Source organism: Balaenoptera acutorostrata, chromosome 12 (assembly GCF_949987535.1).
Source record: "Balaenoptera acutorostrata chromosome 12, mBalAcu1.1, whole genome shotgun sequence".
NCBI classification, from domain to species: domain Eukaryota; kingdom Metazoa; phylum Chordata; class Mammalia; order Artiodactyla; family Balaenopteridae; genus Balaenoptera; species Balaenoptera acutorostrata.
The window spans coordinates 5,621,365-5,645,465 of NC_080075.1; the positions used below are offsets into that span (position 1 = coordinate 5,621,365).

A 24,101-nucleotide genomic window follows, 5' to 3' on the forward strand; every position below is an offset into this window, starting at 1 on the left:
GAAATACTTTAGAATTCTGTGTTTACACAAGTCCTTGTTTTCTTAAACTAGAGCCACAAATCCCCCCCAGAGAAGCTGCAGACGGCCAGGGAACTCAGAGCCCGTCTTCCAGGGGTCAGGATTCTCCCTGAAGCTTTTCTAGGGGAAGTTATCATTTTTATATTACAGGATACAGGGCTATGTCATGAAGAGGAAAGAAAAGTCTCCAAGAGATAAAACATGAGGCAAAGACTGTTGGTGGGAATGTAAATTGATACAGCCACTATGGAGAACAATATGCAGGTTCCTTAAAAAACTAAAAATAGAACTACCATATGATCCAGCAATCCCACTACTGGGCGTATACCCAGAGAAAAACATAATTAAAAAAGACACATGCACCCCAATGTTCATTGCAGCACTATTTACAATAGCCAAGTCACGGAAGCAACCTAAATGCCCATCGACAGACGAATGGATAAAGAAGATGTGGTACATATAGACAATGGAATATTACTCATCCATAAAAAGGAACGAAATTGAGTCATTTGTTGAGACGTGGATGGATCTAGAGACTGTCATACAGAGTGAAGTAAGTCAGAAAGAGAAAAACAAATATCGTATATTAACGCATGTATGTGGAACCTAGAAAAATGGTACAGATGAACCAGTTTGCAGGGAAGACGTTGAGACACAGATGTAGAGAACAGACATATGGACACCAAGGGGGGAAAACTGCGGTGGGGTGGGGATGGTGGTGTGCTGAATTGGGTGATTGGGATTGACATGTATACACTGATGTGTATAAAACTGATGACTAATAAGAACCTACAGTATAAAAAAACAAACAAAACAACTAATACTAAACTTTCATTGGGTTATTTGTATGGAAATATGTTAATATGTTTCAGACATTACATGAAATTTCTAAAAATCTTATATGTTCTGGTATAATGTTATAAGTCATAATTCTAGTTATTACTTTAAAATGTATATCTCAGAAATAACTAAATTTCCTTGTCAATTGCATTATTATGAACTTTCATCAAATCTTTAACCGTGGTCATTTTTAAGTCTTTTGTCATTTACAGACAGTTCTGGGTGTACTCTGAAGCTTTTGCAAATGTGTTCCTATAAAAGGGTTTCATCTTCAAGGAATTCATGGAAAAGACTCTGACAAGTACAGGTTTCTGGTAACTGACTGTACTGCTGAACTGAATGAATAAGCATTTTCAGAACTCTAATGAAAAACTGATGAACTCATAAAAGTGCTAACAAAAGATCAAGATGAAAAAAAAAATTAATTACATGGGACTGAGTGAACCGCTGAGGATGATTATAATTTTTGTGACTTTCTGTTTGAACAAAAAAAAAAAAAATCCCACAAGGACTGAGAGACAAAAAATATACGAATCAATTTTCAGTGCAAAGTAAAGGCGCTGTTACAGTGGAGGATTACTGGACTGAATGTCAATATTATGACATAGTATGAGTGTGTTTCATGTTTGGTAATTGCAATCATTGTTGCTTTTGTTGTGGTCATCCATGTACAATGCTTGGTGTCAGTCAAAAAAAAAAAAAAAAAACATGAGGCAAAGAACTATCCCTTAAGGTGATACCGTGGAGTGCTGGGTTGAGCATCTACTCTTCACTCCCCAAGAGGAGCATTTTGGAGGTAAGATCGGAGAGGCACTATCCTGCGTAAGCACTGAGGTCATCTCTATTCCGTCCCAACCATGAGAAACGGATGCACTGGGGTCCCACAGACTCACACCCACCAGGCCAGGCACACAGAGCAGCCCAGCCCCAAGGATGGAAGGGGCCCCAGGACAGCTCCGTACGGGGAAGGAGAACGTGAACGTGACCGCCTGGGGGTCGCCACGGTATGCCCCCGACGTGACATGATGACTGTTCCCATTCTGCAGAGATGAACAACACACAGACATCCTGAACCCCGACTATGTGGTCGGCATGGCTGTCACGGATCTCCCCCCAAGAAAGAGCTTTCCACACCTCTGAGCAAACAAAACCACTCCCACCACAGAGGTAAAAGGAACACTTATCCTCTCAGAAAATCCAAAAATCCCTGAAATGTTGGTGGTCTTCCTCTCAGGGGACAGATCCAAAAGGCTAGCTCACAGAACTATTTGACTTATCTACCCAAACAGGACAAGGAAAGTTGCTTTTTCTTCTTATATCATAAGGGTATCATGTACAGGACATGAAGATAAAATAAAAATAGCCACAGAGATTTCCGGTGTTGCTAGGAAATCTAAGTTATTCAGCTCTCACACGGCTCAAAGCCACCGGATTGGTGGTGTCATGTGGGTTTTAAGGGCAAAGGGGAAAATGAGGCACAGAGGGAGTAATTACCGTCACAAGAGGGCTACAGACAGGAGTGGGCTTGACCGCTAGGCTGGAGTTTGGCAAGGTCTCCACCTTGCCTTCCTTGGGCTCCTGGACAAGAGAAACCAGACCTGGTGATGGGGGTGACTCTGGTCTCCATCCCTGGGGACCTTCTAAGCGCACCGCCTTGCTCCTTCCAGAATCTCATCCTGAAGCATAGCCCCAACCCCAGACACTTGCCAAAGGCTCTGAACTGAGTCCGGCCACACAGGACTTGCAAAAAGTCAACTGTGAGAGACAGAATGCCCCGAGCACTGCCTTCTGGTCAGCTGAGAACAGAGTGGCAACTACAGGTGAGTCTCAGAGGACCAGACAGTCTCTACAAGAATCTTCCAGTGTCTTCACTCCTGTGGGTTTTTTTTTTAATTTATTTATTTATTTATGGCTGTGTTGTGTCTTCGTTTCTGTGCAACTGTGGGTTTTTTTAATTGAAGTAAAACATGCATATGATGAAACACACAACAAATCTTAAGTGTACAATTCCATAAACTGTGCCAACTGTATATACCAGGAACACCTCCATTGGGATATAGACTGTTTCCATCCCCCCTAAAGTTCCCAGGTACCTCTGAGCACTCAACCCCCCCCCCCCACAACCCTGCTGCATGCGGCCCTCACCGGTCTGATTTCTATCACCTCCTCTGCGACCCTCTGACAGTTCACGCGCACGCACCCCGCCGGCCAGCTCACACCTGCTACTATGAGTGCCCTGCTATTTCAGGGCACACACCCGCGTTGGCGCTTTCATCACTTATCACCTAGTGATGCAGTGAAAGCAGTGGTTCTCCACGGGGCCAGCATTTCCCCTGAGGGAGCACATTTTGGAAACTGTGGGGAAGGGGACCCTTTGGGTAGCCATTTAGTGGCGGAGACAATGGACGCTACACATCGGGAACGGCCCTACCCAGCGAAGACCTGTCCCTCATCCTCCTTGACTTCCAGGGTCCTGCAGACATTCATGGCGACAGAAGCATCGTTTACCACTTTGGGAGCCTAGCACCCCACTCCACGCTCCACTTAGATAAAATATATTTTGTTGGCACAGTTTCATCCCCCTGAATTTTCCGGGGGATGCAACCACTGTGATAACAGAGGGAGGACTGGCCCTGGACCACCACTTAGACCTTAGACCTTGATCAGGAGTCAGTCCTCATCACGGGCAGTGCCCCATGTCCTCACACTCGGTCTGCATAAAGCACCGCTGACCTCACAGGTCCTGGTGTGGCTCTGCCCAAGCATTCACACACCAGAATACACCACTTTAACCCAAATTACTTTACTTATTCTTTACATCTACTATTATATTGATTATTTGGAAATTATGTTGTAGGTAAGTTCTATTATATCATTTTGGAATTGTAAAAGGGTGTTTACCATATTCGCATTCAAAGGGGGTATTGGGTTTCGAATGAGGCGAGAAGCACTGGTCTGAAGTGACAGCATCTAACTCTTAATTTAACTCTTGGTCAGGAGCCATCGGCTGTACTTTCAGGGATCCATGAGTCCTCTGGTTTGGGAAGCCAGAGGTGCAGAGCCCGGCGTGCCAAGATGCTCCTCCACCCCCATCAACAGCACCCTGAGTCCCGCTGAAATGCACCAAACGGCACTTTTAGCGGGGGTCGCTTAAGAGATGCCCTGAAACTCGCTCTTTGTACCTCTTAAATGGGGACCTTCAGGAGAGAGTTCCCGCTTCTCTCTACCAGGAATGCTTTTGCATCTCCTGAGGACTTCCTTTTCATCTCGAAGACACGGGCAGCTGTGCTCTGCCAGGTGTCCCCTCTCCCACTGCCTGCAGGAAAGTGTGTTGTTGCTGTTGGCCTTGACTACTCATTAGAACCACCCTGGGGGCTTTAGAAACACCAGGGCCCGGGCACACCCTGAGATGCTCGTTAGGTTGCTCTGCCTTCCGGTCCAGCAGCGCTGGGAGGGCCCCGGGGCGGTGCAGAGGAGCCAGCACGGCCGGGCACTGTGCTTTCCTCCGCCCCTGCAGCCCGGCTTGGGTCACCTTACAAGATACACACTACTATGTATAAGATAGTTAAACAACAAGGACAGGGGACAATATTCAATATCTTGTAATAACCCATAATGGGAACTAATATGAAAAAGAATATCTATATAGATGAATAACGGAACCACTTTGCTATACACCTGAATTATTGTAAGTCAACTCTACGTCAATAAAAACAAGGACATAGTTCATCAAGCTTTACCTTTTATACATTTCTAGACTCCTCTTTGTCTCCATTCTTGTTTTACTTTCTTCCCATTGTTAATTCATAGCATCTTACAAATCCTTTCCAGAACAGGTAGGAATGAAAAAATTGTCTCTGTTACTCTGTCGCATGCGTAAAAGAGGGGACAGCGCCGAATCCAAAGGTGGGCCGACAGGAAGACGCAAGCAAGTGCCTGCTTGACAGCAGCAGATGGGGAGCATCGTGGGGCAGAGCCCCTGATGACTTCTGTCCTTCAAAGCGGCAAGTTCACATTGAGTCTATCATGTACCATCATAATAACAACCTCTGCACTCTCCTACCCGCTATGCTATGGTAGCTTCCCTGCGATTGTCCAGCTCTGCCACTTTGATCAATGACATGTTCTCTCCACAACCTCTCTACCTACTTCCAGGAGGACACACCTCCCACCGATGCATCCCCGTCACGGGCTCTCCATCTGTCCTGGTCCAAGGCCATGGCTGAGCCAGAGTATATCCAGTGATGTCCTGCCTGAGGGCAGTCCGTTTCCCCACACCTTGTCCAAGGGGGCAAATTTCCAAGAACCGCATTATGCAGAGAGACCGCCAATGTCCTGTGACTTCATCCAGAGGACTCCCATCCATTAGAGGACAGGAATTTGCACCTATCTTGTTCACTGCTCTATCCTCAGTACATGGAACAGTCCCCGGCACACAGTAGACACCCAATAAACATTTGTTAAGTGAATCTAAAATTAAATAGTGTTTCACCAACAGTGAAGGAATTACTCAAGATGCTACGTGTTTCAGAGCCATAAAAGAAAGCCCACAAAGGGCCCCGCAGAGCCTATTAGAAACGAGGAGGGTTTTTCCTGCCTCTGCCAAATTCATGTGAGAATTCAGGTCAAGTATCCTTTCTGGAACCGCAGGGAGGCCCCCTGAGGACATTCAGGTGCGGGAGATGCTCCACACACAGCAGAATGGTACCCAGCCAAACAAGACACAATAAATCAGGGCTCCCACACAACTGCCACACCCCTTCTCCATCAAATCCCATCCCAAAGGCCCCACGTTTTTGTCTAGCACAAAACTTAAGGTAGGATACGAATACAGAATATTAAATGAAATACTAAATAGGATATACTAGATAAGAAACTAAAAGGAGTCCAGAGAGAAAACGATGCCTGTAGCTGCATAGCAGATTGGGTGGGGAAATGGTAGCCACCTTCCCCAGCACCACCCGTAGTTCTCATTTTCTTAACGGTCCCAGAGTCCCATTTTGCACATTCACCTTCCAACAGCTCTGGAAGGCAGGACCACTGGGAACTATCATGTCATAAAGTAGAAGCCAGAGGGTGTGGAGTCCAGAGGTCTCTGTCTCCTTCTAGATGCCAGCCCTCCAACAAGTTAACCACCCTGTTTAAGCTTCTGCTTCCTCCGCTGGAGCAGAAGGGTGATAATTGCATGTCTCTCACAAGACTGCTGGGAGGATAAGAGAGCAGTAAGTGTAAAGGGCCTTCGAGGCTCGTGTCAAAAGCACAAACCCAGAGGCTCCTAGCAGAGGGCGGACCTGCAGGCCCCAGATGTGCTGGTTTCTGCTTCAGGCAGAGCAGCCAAGTCCCCTGGGGGCTGCAGCCGGGTGTCCCCCCAATTCTATCCTCTAGGTCAGGCGAGGCCACACTGGATTGCCAGCCACTGGCTAGATGTGAGCTCAGAAATGGGATCTCCCTATTCACCAGTTAGACCCCAGTTCTACCTATTTCCACATCTGTCTTTCAAGCAAATCTAAAAGAACTGTACAGTGTTTGACCACATTGAATGGATGTGACCCCCAGGCATGGCAGAAGAAAGTGGTGCGGTTTAGTAGATTCTGGATTCCCGCAGACCTCGACTGGAATCGTTATTCTGTAGCACCGTATTCTCTCCAAGCCCCGGGTTCTTCCTGTTTAAAAAGTGGAGCGTTGACACCTAGAATTCAGGTTTGTGTCAGGAGTTGTATATATGTATATATACATATAATATTTCCAGACACATGCAGATGTGCAAATGTACCTAAACACATACAAAGACATCTAACGTAGCTACTTTTCAATTAAATTCGAAATATTAAAACAAATAATCACTAACCTAATTTTAAACCTTCTAATTTGGGCACCTTATAAATAATATATATGAATAAAATGGACAAAGTGCTAATCTATGTAGTGTCAAATAACTATTCTATGCCAAGCTGCTTTCAGGATTGGTCCATATCTTTTTAAAGCTCCCTTCCTATGTAATAATGTACCTTTTCAAACTTGTCTTTACATTAGAAAATTACTTAGGGTGTTGGTAACACAAATCAAATACAAAATACTTTCAAATAAAAAGATTTGAAGTCAAAAAAAAATTGTAAAGGGCCTTATAAACTGTAAAGTGCTGAACATGCCTGTTGTGAATGAGTGTCTTCCTGGTGTCCGTAGCTTCACCACCCAGCATCATCCTTCATCTGAAGGGGCCACAAGCTACCCTTCCCCACTGTGTTTAGGGAATTCACACCTTATCTTCTCGAGAAGACAACACTTTTGACCCTAAACCCCAAAGACGGCCACTCCCAAATCAGTTGAATTTGGCCAGATTAAACCACCTGGAAGCAATTTACAGACACACCCTAGAACAACCCTCCAGAAAGATTGCCAAGTTCCCCAAAGACAGATTTGAACAACTTTTACTCCTGCTTCACACAGGAATAAAACCCCACCCCCGCCAAAAAAAAAATAAAGCCACAAATCAAACCACCATCACCTTCTTACACAACAAACTGACAACCAAGGGTAACAGAAAGGACGCTTTCTGCGCGCTGCACAGGGAAAGGGGACTCTGCGAAGGTGCCAAAGCCACAGTCGCCCCCCCGCCCCCCCTCCCCCCCCAAACCCTACCCGCCTGAACCCCGGCCCCGCGCCCCAGCGTCCTCCTACCTGGGCGCCCCAAGGGCGGCGAGCGGGGAGGCCGGCCGGGCGGGGGCGCCCTGGGAGCCGGGCGAGAATCACATCCCCGCGCTCGGGCCCGGGCTGTGCGCTCCCAGCCGGCTCCGCCCTCGCGCCCGGGAAGCGCTGGCGCGGCTCGGGCTCCGGCTCGGGCTCCGCGGGGCGGGGACGGCTCCCACCCCGCCCAACTCGGGAGACTGGGAGACGGCCAGCCCTTTCCGGTGCCGCCCTCCCCGGGCATCCCCGCGGGGGACCCCGGACGGCTGCCGCGCGCGCTCCCCCCGGACTGAGATGGAGCGACTCACCGAGACCTCGCCAGTCGGTTGCCCCCCTCCACGGCGGGGTCCCTGGGCACGATTTCTAACAGAGCTCCCGGCTCCCAGGCTCCAGCGACACTCACCCTTCTGTCCCCGAGCCTGACCGGCGGCCGGCCTCCGGAGCTTTGTGAACTTGGACGAGTCGGAACTTCTGCGAACCTCCCTTTCCTCTTCTGCGAAAAGGGATCGTAACAGCACCCACCTCGTGGAGCGGTTGGGGCGATTAAAGGATTTAATGTTGTAAACCTGGGCCAGGTGCGGAGTTGATACTACACGAATCACCTGCTACTTTTATTGTTACAGTTAAGCGCCTGAATGGAAAAGCAGCAGTGCAAGTGGTACAGTCTTGATACCAGACTTCTTGGCCAGACCTCGTGTGCTTTTAAGCTTAAAACCTACTTACCCAACCGGTTCGGGTTTTTTTGTTGTTTTTTTTTAAACATCTTTATTGGAGTATAATTGCTTTACAATGGTGTGTTAGTTTCTGCTCTATAACAAAGTGAATCAGTCATACATATACATATGTTCCCACATCTCCTCCCTCCTGCATCTCCCTCCCTCCCACCCTCCCCATCCCACCCCCGCCCAGGGGGTCACAAAGCACAGAGCTGATCTCCCTGCGCTATGCGGTTGCTTCCCACTAGCTATCTATTTGACGTTTGGTAGTTCGTTTTGAACTCAGAGGAATGCAATGAATGGGTCACACCTAGACCTCTGTGGGGGGGAGGGGAGGATGCTGGGGTCCTGGCAGCGCGCGCTTGGCTCCAAGACGCCCTTCCCCGTCCAATCCGTGCCTCCAGCAAGTGACTGGACCCCAGCTTGTTTTGAGAGCCACCCAGGCCATCCTTCCAGGAGACACTGAGTAAATGATGATTGTTTCCTTCCTAATAGAACACACCACCCCTTCCTGTATCCCTTCCAGGCTGGGCAGGCACTCCTTTCCCTAGCCCATCCCTTGATATCCACATCAGAAACTCAAGAATTGAAATAACCTGGGCCTCAGCTGCTCCAGATCATTCTGCGATGGAAAAAAGCATAAACGGTACAGCAGCAGCAGCACCTCTGCCCTAATGCTGCCTTGTGACCTCGAATGATGACATTTTCTCACTTTTTATTTTAGCTGGTTCTAGAACATGTATGGTTCCTCTTTCTCAGAGGAACTGGCTCACATCTGGGGCTGGTGACATAGTATTATGAGAACTCATCACGTGTCCCATCTCTTAGTTTATTCCTGCTTAGGTGGCCGTTCTCTAAACCTGGCCCACATATTAGAATCACCGAGGGCATCTGGACCACCCAACGCTCAGATCAGTCCTATCAGAAACTCTGCAGCTGAGGCCCAAACCTCAGGGTTTTTAAACCTCCCAGATGATTCCAACGTGCACGCAGGATTGTGAACAAGTGTGCATCCAAGCTCCTACACTGATGCCCTCCCTCTGTATCCTCCACCTGAAAATACTTCAGTGAGTGTGTCCAAGTGGCAGTGAATGAAACTATCACATTTCGACACCACAGAACTATCCCACGAGCGATAAACTATCTTACTACTTATACAATGAAGATTTTTGAACAGTGCACAAGTAGAAAGAAAAATTGATTTGTGCAATAATGTAGAAGTAAAAAATTATACTTTCCTTTTATTTTTCTTTTATGTTCTCGATGCTTCCCATCCACCCCTACCCCAGCTGTTCCACTAGACACCGGGGCCCCTAAACCCAAGTGGGACCCTCAAACACCCCCATTATAGGGATGGGATCTGAAGACCTGACCTTCTCACCTATAGCCATTGCTCTACTGGGACCATGAATTCATCTCCTCCCTCACAAAGCCATGCTGACCACTTTCCCTGGATTCTCCTCCCTCTGTTTCCTCTCCTGGGTAACAGGTGTGTCCACCTGCCTCATTCCACCCTGGGTTGGAGGCTTCCCGAGGTGGAGACTGTCACCCTACCTCACCCTCTGCTCTGGTCTCAGCACCGCACAGATGCTCTGGATGCGGGCGTGTGCTTCAGTTCAGAGACCACTTCATGAAAATGATGACAGGTGTGCTTGAGAAAACCGTACGAGGAACAGAAATAACATCCAGAGCCTCGGGACCCCTCCTGGAGTGTGTGTCCCTCACTACCCTCCCACCTCTGAAACTTATCCTTTGGGAGACCTGACTGTCTGCCACCCCGGGCCACCTTCCTTAAGAGAGACCATATCCCTGAGGATTTTCAGCCCCTCCCCGACCTGTCAAGCTGCTCAGATCACATGACCCCCTTTGGAGGAATATCTAATAATGCACACGAAATAGCACCCCACTGACCAGTACAGCATGCTCTGGTGATCTGAAACACAAGACATTCCCCATGGCCTGTGAGGCATGACACTTTGAAGGATTGTCCATTATAAACATTCACACTAGCCTTGACGGCTTTAAAGAGGGAGCATTTGTGTGCTTGTTTCCTTGAATCCCCAAAGCCAAAGTGTTGGAGGACTCTGAGCCTTGACTTTATATCATAAACCATCGAGTTCAGAAGGATGTACGGTCATGTAAAGAATGAAAGGTATTTTTCCCACCCAAAGGAGCAGAGTTAACCAGCATGTGAGAAGGAAAGCAGAGGGGAGACGCCTGGTGTTTACTGACCCTGGACGGTCGCTGAGAGGGGGCCCAGCACCCCCATTCTCCGCCACCACCAAACAAGAGACATCCTGGCCTCCTCCCAAGAGAAGAGACTGAGGGGACCCTGGAAGAGAAAGGCACCCCTGGGCTCCCATTGGTGTAGCCCTGTGTCCAGGCAAAGGACACAGGACAAAGGACACATGCCACCCATGTCATGGCAAAGTCTGGGGTCCAGCATGGCCTGTTCCGAGGGGCAGCCCAACAGCAGAACTGCCTGGACCTGGGGCCAGGCTGCCTCACTAAAGTCCAGTGTATCCTCGAGTGTTCAGCGTCCCAGACCCTCCAAGGGGGCTTCAGAGGGACTGAGATGAGCCATTGCAGTTGGGGACCAGTAGGGGCAAGCAGGAGCTCAGCTGAGGGCTGTAAGTCCAGAGGGCTGACCAGCAGGCAGAAGCCCTACCCAGGTGCCAGGACAGGCCTCAAGCAGTCCATACCTCCACCCCCACCACCCCTGAAGAACCCCAGTTACCGTCCAGGGAAAAAAAGCCACTTGAAGAGGGAAAATTCTGAATAGATTGTGCTGTTTCCCCAAAGAGACAGAGCCTTGACCCAGCAGAGACTAAACAACTCTGCAACTTGGCAAGATTTTCTTCTGGCCTCGGATGGAAATGAGGATTCATGAGCTAAGTTGACTTCAGTTGTGGAAAGTTTTTTTTTTTAATTACACTTGCGCCTCTGTGACTCTAGCTACGCCTATTTTTTGTTATTTATGGAACTGCCAGTAACTGCTCACAGAACCACAGCGTTCCCTGAGATAGATTTAAAAACCACTGTCCTAGATGGACTTCCTTCTATGGCCTAGTTTTTTGCTCCTTTCACATATTTTCCATCCACTGAGCTCCAAATAATCACTTTTTAAACCTATGTCTCTTTCCATGTAATACTTCGCAGTTTTAATTGGCTGAGGGCTCCCGTTCTCTATGCAGTCGTGTGTGGGCTTCTGTGACCACCTTTCTGCTCAAGTTCCTCTGATTTTGTAAGACCTTTAACCAATCAGACAGCCACGTGTGAACTAGAGAGGAGAGCTGGGGAGAAAGTATAAAATATCGTAAGACTTCCACGGACAATAAACTATTTCTTAACCTCCTTTATGAAGAAGGAAAGATAGACATTGCCCTGCCAACTCTTAGTTCTAATTGTAGCTTTCATCTTGTTCAATGAAGGCAAATGACCACAGAGGCTCCTTGTACCTGGTTTTTCCCATGTTAACACAGAAAGTGCGCAGCAAGTTCCAGAGGCCGAGAGACTTAGTAACTTCCAAGAACTGTTAGTAACCTAACAGAACCAGGCTGGCAGCCCTTCTCTTTTATACCAGCTGTCTTTGATTTGATGATTGCTTCAACACATAATAAAAGCACCAATGACCAAATCATCCATCACCATCCAAAAGGCAGCCATTACCAGCTTTCCCACGTCATCCAAGCAGGGCCAATTGGAACCTTTGTGCTTAGTCATATGCAAGCTATGTTAACAAAAGTACTGCTTTCCTTAAACACAGTTTTAAATCTAACAGTCTTTCCTGGTAATTCTACGTGGTCCCACCACCATTGGTTCTCTGCAAGTTTCTGTAATTCATCCCTAAACTTTGTCACTTTCCCTTTTCCCCAAGCACCTTCCAAAAATCCAGATTTTCATGTTGCAGCCTCTCAACTCTTTGATACTTCCTGAATATAACTGCCAATTTAATTTCTCTAAATGGTTTCCTTTTAATATGATCACTCTAGTACATTAAAGATGGCTGCAAATTCTTCATTCCTCCTCTAATTAAGGGGTGAAGTCAGATTCCCTCCCCTTGAATCTGGCCCCCCCCGAAGCAGTGACTTAACCAACACCCACCAATAGGATAAGGTGGAATTGAAATTTCTGGAACTTCTGAGGCAAGATCATCAAAAACCTTTCAGCTTCTTTCTGGGTCTCTTGGAACACTCACTCCTGGTGCCCAAAGCTACCTGGTAGGAAGTACCACTCTCCTGAGACTGCCACACTATTAGAAGCACTAAGCCTCATAAAGGCCACATGGATGCACCCCAGTCCAGAGCCCCAGCTGACAGCCAGAACCTACCCCAGCCATGGGAGCGCCATCTTGGATGTGAAGCCAGTAACCCTAGTCAGCTGCTTTCTGACTACACCCACAGGAAAGGCCCCAAAGGAGAACCACCCAGCTGAGTCCCATCAACCCACAGCACCATGAGAGATAATAACACACTGTTGTTTAAGTCACTGAGTTTGTAGCGCAATAACAGACAGGCAAAGCAATGGCCACACTGAGGAATGTGTTCTGATTCTCCATGGCCCTTCCTGCATCATGTAGTCAGCCCAGCATGCAAAGTCTCTATGAATTAAAATGACGCCTATCTCCCTTCTCCAGCATCACCTCTGAACACTACCCAGTTACAGAGTTCCTTAAGATTATGACTGTCTCACCAGCAAATAAAGGAAAAATGAGAGTTATGAGATAGTCAAATAGGTTTAGCTTTACATATACTATTTTGAGTAAAAGAAGTAACCTTGTACTTTGCAAATGTTAACTGCAAGAATGATTTAGCTTCTAGTCTTGTTCTTTAATGGTTTTCCAAGAAATAGTGTGACCCGTGGGAAGTAAGCCTCTGCCAGCAAAGGTACTTGGAAGAGTAAGAGCAGGCCACGACTTCTGACAGTAGAAGCAGAAAGAAAATCTGGGCAGACTCAGGAGTGCCAGAGCTGTTGAATCGCTTCTCTAATGTCCAAAGATTATATTAACACTCACCTATTCGTTTCTCTTGTCTTTCCTCAGAACAAACAATTTGGCAATAACTCAGCGGCTGGTGAACTACTCCAATAATAATCACTGTTCTCCTGAGGCAGGAGGAGAGCTGTGTCCAAGGGGTGGGAGAAGAGGCCCTGGTACGGCTGATTCCTTCTTTGCCTCTTGCATCCTTACTAGTAAGTCAATGGATTGAGAGCCTTGATGGCGGATGCTGAGCTATCCCAACTCTGGGACGGTTAGACCCGCTGATGAGCTCAGCCTGTGGTCAAGAACGTAGCTGGTACTGAACTCAGCGGAGGCCAGCGCCACTGGGCCTTGAGTCCTCCTGAGAGTGACAGTAGTAGAAGCCTATGATCCCAATTTCCCAATAACGGCATAAAAGATTCAGGATCCAGAGTTGGTACCAGTTTTGGGCAGGAGACACAGAAGATCCCTTGAGTGTGACTTCTGCATGGGCTCTCAGGACTAAAGATTCCCTCTCGTATTCCTCTAGATCCGTGCTATCCGATACGTGTAGCCTCTAGAAACATGAAGCTGTTTTAATAGTTAAAAATTGAATAATATTAAAAATCCAGTTGTCCAGTTGCACTAGCCACATTTCAGGAGCTCAGTAGTCACACATCATTAGTGGCTGCCATATCAAACAGCACAGTCATAGAATGTTCCCATCTCTGCAAAATATTCCATTGGACATTGCTGCTCTAAAGCCTAGATGATTCAGGGCCTCTGGAATAGGGGGTCCTTCTCTGGCCAGCTGGTTTTCATCCAAAATAGACAATCTGCTCATTTTCAACCTATACCTGAGCAAGAAACCTCTTCATACCTCCCTCTTTCCTCTCAATCAACCAGGTCATCATTTAGGCTGCCTTTCACGGCTCAGCTCAACCATACCTCTCCACACCTTCCCTTTATATTTTATGTTCTCAGTTTGTATACTGTTATAACTACTTGACATTCATCAATATAATGCTTTGCCCATAATCATTTCACGTCTATATTTTTTTATTTCTCTAGTAAATATAAGTATTTTTTTATTTCTCTAGTAAATATAAGATTTTATATTTACTAGAGAAATAAAAAAATACAAAACCATGTATTTTGTGGGGGAGGAAGGGGAATCCCTCCATACTCTGTCCCAAAACACTCATATCAACCATAGCAATACCCTGAATGTCAGAAGTAGTCAACAGACCAGCTAAGGAGGAGGGTGTAGAGGAGTTTTTATAGCAAGTATCACCCCATACTTGGACTGCCCCGCAATGAATTCTAGAAGAGACAACCCTGTAGTCCCTAGTCACAGGATCATAAAATCAGAAGCAGAACATTTATTACCTTTCAATTTAAAAAAAAAAAAGACCAAAGATTTTAAATACAAGTATGCTAGTAAATGAAATTGAAAAATCTTACCACACTCTATGTTTTTGTCATTCCTTTCTGTTATTCTCTAAGAAATAATAATCACTTACAGTGCTTTCCTGTTGCTTTGACATATTAACCATGTGTTTATCAAGTAACTTGGTGTTGCCCAACTCAACCTGGCCATGGGAATAATGACACAGAGAAACGGTCTCAGAGAGAAGGTGCCCACCTAGAACCCAGGCTTTCCTAAGAGCAGGAAGAAGGGGTCCCAGTGCATACTGTTTTGAATGCAGAGGAAAGCCCTAAGTTTCCTGGGATGAGAGTTTTCTTTCCCTATGCTGTTTCATGAAAAGGAAAGCATCTCAGGAATGAATTGGTGATGGCTGAAAAAGGATTAAGTGCTTTTCTCTGCTTTCCCTTCTCCTTGTATAAAAGAAGTGAGCTAGGTATCTGAAAGACCCGGTAAAAGCCAGTAATTTGGGAAAGATCTTGAAAAAGTCTCTGCGGAGAGAGCGGCATAAGCCAGGGAGGGCAGGGAGCAGAGACAGCAGACAAGAGCAGTGCCTCGCCCACCATGGGCTCAAGGGAAGGACAGTCTCCCATAGCTACCACCTCACATGCTGATCTTGTAAGTCTTTTTTTTTTTTTTTTTTTTTTAATAAGTACTTGATGTTTTTTTTTTTAATATTTATTTATTTATTTATTTATTTATTTATGGCTGTGTTGGGTCTTCGTTTCTGTGCGAGGGCTTTCTCTAGTTGTGGCAAGCGGGGGCCACTCTTCATCGCGGTGCGCGGGCCTCTCACTATCGTGGCCTCTCTTGTTGCGGAGCACAGGCTCCAGATGCGCAGGCTCAGTAATTGTGGCTCACGGGCCTAGTTGCTCCGTGGCATGTGGGATCCTCCCAGACCAGGGCTCGAACCCGTGTCCCCTGCATTGGCAGGCGGATTCTCAACCACTGCGCCACCAGGGAAGCCCTGATCTTGTAAGTCTTTTGTCTAATTTATCCCTAAGTTTTCATACTGTTGATCCTACTGTAAAGGGTATTGCTTTTAAATTCCAATCCTGGATCTTCATCGCTAGTGTATGGAAATACAACTGATATTTGTACATTGATCTTGTGGCCCACAAAACTCACTAATTAGTTCTAGTAGCTTTTTAAAATAGATTCCCTAGACTTTTCTATATAGACCACCATCGTATCTGCAAATATAGTTTTACTTCTTCTTTTCCAATCTGGATGCCTTTTATTTCTTTTACTTGACTTTTTAGATCCTTTAGTACAATGCTGAATAGAAATGAGAAAAGTGGATATTCTTGCCTTGTTCCTGATCTTAGGGGAAAGCTTTCAGTATTCTACCATCAGGTATGATGTTAACTATAGATCTTTCATGGATGCTCTTTATCAGGTTGAGGAAGTATACTTGTATTCCTAATTTTCGGATAATTTTTTATCAGGAATAGACATTGGATTTTGTTAAATGCTTTTTATGCATCTGTTGAGATGATATATGGTTTTTCTTTTTTAGTTTTATTAATATGGTGAATTACATTTCTTGATTTTCCAATACTAAGCCAACCTTGCATTCCTGGGATAAAGCCTGTTTGGCCATGACGTATTAGCCTTTTTATACATTGTTGGATTCAATTTTATTTTGTTTAAAACTTTTATATCTGTGTTCATGAGGAATATTGACCTATAGCTCTCTTTTCTTGTGCTGGTTTTTTTTTTAAGATGTTTTTATTTTTATTTTTTAACATCTTTATTGGCATATAATTGCTTTACAATGTTGTGTTAGTTTCTGCTGTATAACAAAGTGAATCAGCTATACATATACATATATCCCCAGATCCCCTCCCTCTTCAGTCTCCCTCCCACCCTCCGTATCCCACCCCTCTAGGTGATCTCACCGAGCTGATCTCCCTGTGCGATGCAGCTGCTTCCCACTAGCTATCTATTTTACATTTGGTAGTGTATATATGTCAATGCTACTCTCTCACTTCGGTTTTGATTCCAAAGTAATACTAGCTTCTTAGAGTTGGGACGAACTTGTGAGTTGGGAAATATTTACTCTCCTTCAATTTTTTGGAAGAGTTTATGCAGAACTGATATTATTTCTTCCTAACGTGTTTGGTAGAATTTACCAGGGAAATTATTTAAACCTCAAGTTTTCTACGTGGAAAGATTTCTAACTGCAAATTCAATTTCTTTAATAGATAGAGGGCTATTCAAGTTATCTCTTGCTTCTTGAGTGAGGTTGGTAGTTTGTATCATTCAAAGAATTAGTCCAGTTCATCTAAGTGTCAATATTTTTTGCATAATTTTGTTCCTAATATTTTGTTATTATCATTTTAATATTTGTACTGTAGTGCAGTGATATCACCTAATTCCTGCTATTGATATTTGTCTTCTATCTTTTATTCTTAATCATTCTGGCTAGAGGTTTATCAGTTTTACTGATCTCAAAGAAGTAGCTTTTAGTGTCATTGATTTTCTCTATTGTATTTCTGTTTTCTACTTAATTGCTTTCTGCTTTGATCTTTATTATTTCTTATCTTCTGCTTGCTTTGGGTGTGATGTTTCTTCTTCTAGTTCCTGAAAGTGGAGGCTGAAGTTATTGATTTGACACTACTCTGCTTTTTTAAATAGACATTTTGTGATGAAAATTTCTCTTTACAATACTACATTTCCATTTCTCCCTGCCTGGCCTTTGTGCTATTTTTGTCACTCATTTTACTTTTACCTATGTTATAAACCTTGCACTGTACCATTATTATTTTGTTTAAACAGTCAGTTTTCTTTTAAAGAAGTTTAAGTAATAATTCCATTGCCATTTCTCATGGTCTTTATTCCTCTGAATAGATCCATGTCTCTATCTATCATCATTTTCCTTCTGCCTAAAGGATTTCCTTTAATGTTTCTGTAGTTCAGATCTTCTGGTGATGAATTCAGCCTTTTATGTTCAAAACAGTTTAACTTTGTTTTTGAAAGATATTTTCACTGTGTATAGAATTCTACGTTGACAGGGTTTTTGTTCTTTTTTCCTTTCAGTACTTTATAAATAAGGCTCCAAAGTCTGCTAGTCTGCATTGTTTCTGTAAGAAATCTGCCATTGTGTCGTCCTCATTCCTCGGCAGGTGTGTTTATTCTCTGGCTGCTTTAAGATTTTATTCTTTATCACTGGCTTTAAGCAATTTGGTTACGATGAAACTTGGTATTTGTGTTTGTTGGGGTTCTTGGATCTATGGGTTTATCATTTTCATCTAATTTGGGAACATTCTGGTCACTAATTTCAAATATTTCGGCTGTCACTCCCTTCCTTTGGGGGGACTTCAGTTACATGTGTATTTGGCTGCTTGAAATTGTCCCAAGTACACTGATGCTCTGTTCTTTTGTTTGTTTGTTTCCCCTCTGTTTCATTTTGATAATTTCTATTGCTGTGTCTTTAAATGTATTCATCTATTCTCTTCAGTGTCTAACCTGCAGTTAATCTCATCCAGTATATTTTCATCTCAGACATGGTAGCTTTCATCTCCAGAAGTTAGAGGCGGGTCTTTCTTTCTCATATCTTCCATTCCACTACTTACTTCTTCGAACATATGGAATACGGTTATAAAAAAACTGCTTTAAGGTCCTCGTCTGCTAATTCTAATACCTGTGTTAGTTCTTAGCTGGTTTTGACTGATTGACCTCTCTCCTCATTATTTTCCTACTTCTTTGTATAGGTGATTTTTTTTTTTTATTGGATGCCAAACATTCTGGATTTTGACTTGTTGGATGCTGGGTATTTTTGTGTTCTGGGATGCATTTGAGTTCTTGGAAATGTTTGATGATTTTGGGTGCTGCTTTGTGCCTTGTTAGGCAGGGGCACAGCAGCTTTGGGTCTAGGGTTCATTTTGCCCCACTGCTGAAGCATGATCCTTCTTAGTCCTCTACCAAATGCCTGCAAATTAGGTTTTCCAGCCTGGCTGGTAGGAATAGAAATTACTCCTGGCCTTCTGCACCATCTAATCCTTTCAGGATACTTTTTCTGGCCTCAGGTAATTTCCTCACATACATGTGCAGATTGGTACTCTGCTGATTCTTAAAGGGGGCCCTCTACAGATCTGAAGTTCTCTCTTGTTCCAGCTCCCTCTCCTCTGGCATCCTTTCTGTGAACTGTAGCCGCCTTGGTCTCCCTTGGCGCTCAGCTTCATCTTACCCATTCAGGAAGTTGGCTGAACTCTGCCTGGATCCCCCTTCCCCAGGGAATTGGCTGGACACCCTCCCATGGCCTGAAAATTCTCTCAGTTGGTGACCAAGGGCATTCGTAAGGTCCACCTCATTTGTTTTCCTCTCAGGGATCACTGTCCTTCACTGGCTGATGTCCAGTATTTTAAAACCTCTGGTTTCATGTATTTTATATAGTGCTTTTTGTTGTTGTCTCTGGTGAGAAAGTAAATCCAGGCCCAGTGACTCAGTCTTGGCTGGCAGCAGAATTCTGCTGCATAGTTTCTGAAGTTCGCAGATATTACCCTCAGCCATGAACATGCCACAAATTCTTTACACATCTCAAAAAAATTTTTGGTTGGAAACATTTTTGAAATATTTATAAAACATAAGCCAGAATTAATAAATGTCAGCCAAGACCAAAAATTTTGAGGAAGGAAGCAGATTGTGAATGATGTCAAGCAAAACACAGCCTGGCAACTGTCAGGTTCTAGAGGCACAGAGACCAGTCGGGAGGCACCAGAAAAACTCCCCAGGTTGTGAAGGAAGGAAGGAGGGTAGGAAGGGAAGAGAAGAGGAAAGGAGAGAGGGAAGGAGGGAGACCTCTGAATCCACTATCTCCAGGCATGCCAAACCCAAGAATGCTGAAGGAAAAATTATTATCAATCATGATCACTTGAATACAGGCATCAGGAGGGAGGCGTTGAGAAGAAATTGTAAGAACGTTGAAGAAAGATGTTTAAAGAGAAAAAGATATTCTACATTAGTGGTTCTCAAAGGTCCCTGAGACCCTTCCAGGGGTTCCGTAAGGTCAAAACTACTTTGATACTAATTCAAAGATGGTCTGTGCCTTTTCCACACACATTCTCTGGCAAAAACCTATGTGATGTATAATATCTCAAAGACTGAATGCAGATGCAGACATGAGAATTCATCTGTCTCCTGTTGAGCCAGATATTAAAGAGATTTCCAGAACAATGTAAACAATGTAAAATAATGCCAGAAAAAAGTCTATTTTTTCTATTTGTTTTAAAAATCTAATCATTTTATAAAAGAGATGTTACTTATGTTAACAGGTAATGAAGTTATTATTTTTGAATGATCAATAAAAATTCATTTTAAAATTTGTGTTCACTTCTAAAACTGTCAATATCAATAGCTAACCCATGTAAATAAATCTCTTTAGAGTTCGCAATAATTTTGAAGAGTGAAAGGGGTCCTTAAATCAAAAGTTGAGAACTTCTGTTCTACCTAAAGCTTGGGAAGCCCTATGGAGACCACTATGTAGTTGAGGGACGTATCTTCCCAGAAGCAAGGACCAAGGGCAGATCAAGAGGTCAGAAGGGAGAATTACCCCCGCACCAGCTGCTTCACCTGTTACCCAGACTTTGAAATGATATTTCACTGAACAGCAGCCCCTCTAAGCCTCACCCATGAGGAACCGTGCCCTTGCTCACCACCACAATCTGAGCTGCTCTCTTAGGTTACACAAGTCCCACCCTGAGTTTCTCAAAGGGTATGCAAAACAGCCAGTGCCATTTACAGTTTACTTCACTACCGTGTCCCTAACTGTTCCTCTGACCCAAGCCTAGTGATGGTCCTTTATGTAGGGAGGAAATGTACAAGCCACAAGCACCTATTACATGCCCGACAGTAAGTTAGATGCTTTAATAGGACATCCATTTAATGCTCACCACGCTGTAAGCGGTATCACTATCCCCTTATTTTATAGACAGAATCAGACATTCTAGGGAGCTTAAGGAACTCACCCAACTGCGAAATAACCAAAGGAACTGGAACTCAGGTCACTCTCCAAAATTGATGGTCTTTCCCATCCACACTGCTGCCCTTTACTGCTCCAACATTTGTCACCGTTGTGGTGATATTGTTTGTGAAGTTAAAAACTCCCAAGTATAGCTAGGAGCTGGGAGATCTGCTTTCCAGAACAAGAGTAGTATAGCCTGGTGGTTCACCATATCCGAGCTGTGTGGGGCTGAGCAAGTCATAGCTTCTCTGTGTCTGTTTCCTTGATGGTAAAATGATGTTATAAATAGTCTCCACTTTACTGAGCTGTTGTGAGGACTGAATAAGTTAATATGTAAAAAGCATTTAAACACTGTCTGACACATACATAGTCAACAGTAGAGAGGATCATTATTTGCCATACATTACCTGTACTTGGGTAACTCGCTCAGCTTCTTTGAATTTATGGAAAGGGTATAACATTCCTGCCCTGATAACCACAGAGTTACTGAGAGACTTACAGATAATGAATATGCCTGAGAGTGTTTTTAACTGAATAATATATTATACAAATAAGCAAATATTACTGAAACATTATTAGCCATAAACTCTTAATGTGATATCATTTTGGAATAGGGATATTTCTGGTAAAGAGTGGGTCAATATTTCTGGCAAAAAGACTACATACACTAGTATATACACCACAGCTGATAAGGTCCTCATTCCAAAAACACCAATCAAAACCACATCTAAGAAGCAGGGTTTTTCTGCACAAATACTCCAGGCTAAAGTAATCAGGTGTGAGATGTACAAATAGCTTGGTCTCCATGTGATAGGACAGTGAATTTAGTCAATATCACGAAGAATTCTAAGGAACCGAAATCTAAACAGTACTCAAAGACCGCGAAGGGCTTCAGGGAAACAAAATGTTGGTTTGCAACCAGAAGTTTCTCAACATTCCTTACGCAAACCCAGAAATGTAATTATTGCCATGCTAAAGTGGTTCTGCTTCTCTTCATTTCTCATTGTTAAAAAGCTTTACCCAAACCTGAATCATTTCCTGTCTTAACAACTGCAATCTCTCTTTCCCGTTCTTCCTACCCAACTAAACTCCCAATCACCGCTGTCAAAGAAATTCCCCTCCTCATTGCCAAATAGATATCCCAAGCCATAAGATGTCACGTGCACACATGTGCACGCACACACACACACACACACACACACACACACACATGCACACACATTCCTACCCTACTGAAGTCCCTACTGGTGCTTCACAGCATGTCACCATCTAACTTACTGTACATATTCCGTCATGATCTTGTTTATTAACCATCTATTTCTACTAGTACGTGGGCACCCGGAGGATAGGATTTTGGTCTGTTTTATTCACTGTCCTATTATCATTATCTAGAAGAAAGCCTGATATGTAGTAGATGCATTTTACATTATGTAAGATGAATAAAGGAACCAATCATTTAACTCTGCACTTTGAAAGCTCTTGTGCTTGATTTCAGTGTTTTTCATCCCTTCCATTTAACAATACTTTGTCTTCCTTGCCCAGCTCTTTTTCACAGCCCTGATAGGACTCTTCAGCCGTCTTTGTTTTGTCTCACCGGGCACTGTCCATGAATGTACAGGTCTTGAGTGTTAGGACAACTTTTCTGTATCGGATCCTTCTAAAGGCAGGCGGGGAGCTGACTCAGCCAATGGGACTTCAAAGGATGGAGACCTGGAGCAAAGTGTTTCTCACCCTTGACTCAGTGGGGGAATGAGCAGAGCAGAGAAAGCTGAAGTCTGAATCACCAGTCATCCAATCCTGCTCCCAATCCTGGCTTGCCTCCTGGGCTGACAAGCGGGCTAGGAAGAGAACTGACTCTGTTGATGCTATTCACTGAAGCATGGTACCTTCAAACCCACGCTGGACAGCCACTGGCCCCAGATATGGGAAGTGGACCCCGTGAGTAAGAGCGAGGGATACCTGGGTCAGGAGGCCCCATACCTGGCTGGGCACCAGAGTCTCCTGGACATTCTAGAGTCCTGCCTCCTGGGAATGGTGGTACCTGGGAATCTGTATGTCTTAAGAGCTACCAACTGCTCCTCAGACCAACCCTTGGTAACCAACAAGCCGAGAAGACCACTAAGGACCCTTCCGACCCATGACTACGAGACTCTGAGACCTCCAGAGAGGTAGGACATGGCCCAGGGGAGTTTTAAGTGGAGGTGGAGGTACTTTGGTTCACCTGTGTTGGGGAGGGTGCCTTGTTTAGTGGACAGAAGCTGGGGCTTCTAGAGGTTCCGCAACACCCAGGACAGCACTACACAACAAATTGCCCCCCATCCTACCAAATTTTCAAACACCCCACACACCTGAATGTAGGTAAAATCCGAGCCTGGAACCTAACTCTGTTTTTCATAGAAACAGGAAGTATTTTTGTGCAGATTTACTACATATTGAATTTTGCAGAAATGCAGTTACCATGAAAATTGAGGGGAAGTAGAATTTTTCTTCCTGAAATTTAAAAAAATATTTTTCACCATGGGAAAAGTCACTGATGGCTCCGCCACGCATGATATCTGAAGCTCCAGAGAGGAACAGACTATTTCCATCTGCCTTTGCAGTTGCCACGTGACAGACTTGTCTGTGCGTATCTGCACACCTGACGGCTTCTGTCTCCCTGTTCAGTGGTGCTCACAAATGTCCATGTTGAACTGAACATGGAATAGCTTTCATTTCTCCTTCACATTATGCTTAGTGTAATATAGTTACATGTTTAATGTCATGTATAGGTAGAATATGTTATCAGTGAATTTCATTATAAGTTAGTAAAGAGAATGTTATAAAATACGCATTAAGAAAAAGAGAATTAAGTCTGCTGAAGCCAAGAACCACTGATCCAAACCTCTTAACTCATCCCTCAAAACAAAGCCACCACTCAGCCATAAAAAAGGAATGAAATAATGCCACTTTCAGCAATATGGACGGACCTAGAGATTACCGTACTAAGTGAAGTAAGACAAAGACAAAAATCATGTGATATCATTTATATGTGGAATCTAAAAAAACTGATACAAATAAACTTATTTACAAAATAGAAATAGACTCAGACATAGAAAACAAACTCATGGTTTCCAAAGGGGATAGTGGGAAGGGGTTGGGGGATAAATTAGGAGGTTGGGATTAACATATACACACTTCTATATATAAAATAGATAAACAACAAGGTCCTACTGTATAGCCCAGGGAACTATATTCAGTACCTTCTAATAACACATAATGGAAAAGAATCTGGAAAGAAGAGATATATATGTATAAATGAATCACTTTGCTGTATACCTGAAACTAACACAACATTGTAAATTAATGATACTTCAATTTTAAAAAATGGTTATAAACATCTTAATTCACCCTTCAGAACAAAGCTACTAGTTGGAGGAGAAAACACTATTTTCCTTGGCTCGTCCTTGTCGTTGGCTTGTTTACCCTTGACTTGATCCCATTCGTCATCCAGGTTTG

At 44.2% G+C, this 24,101-nt stretch overlaps 1 protein-coding gene across 15 annotated transcripts in view; it reads right to left on the reverse strand.

Annotated features, from left to right (window-relative positions):
* Positions 1-24,101, reverse strand: part of IL1R1 (interleukin 1 receptor type 1) — a 94,402-nt gene that overhangs the window by 38,731 nt on the left and 31,570 nt on the right. For 2 of the 15 annotated variants that reach the window (XM_057558012.1, XM_057558014.1), the window contains exon 2: positions 7,946-8,035. The exons of 10 other annotated variants lie outside the window; for them this stretch is intronic. In XM_057558012.1, coding sequence (XP_057413995.1) covers positions 7,946-8,035 — 90 coding nt within the window. Of the gene's footprint in view, positions 1-7,536; positions 7,687-7,945; positions 8,036-24,101 lie in introns of those variants that run through there. 3 more of the 15 variants (XM_057558026.1, XM_057558016.1, XM_057558025.1) reach the window with 2 other exon arrangements.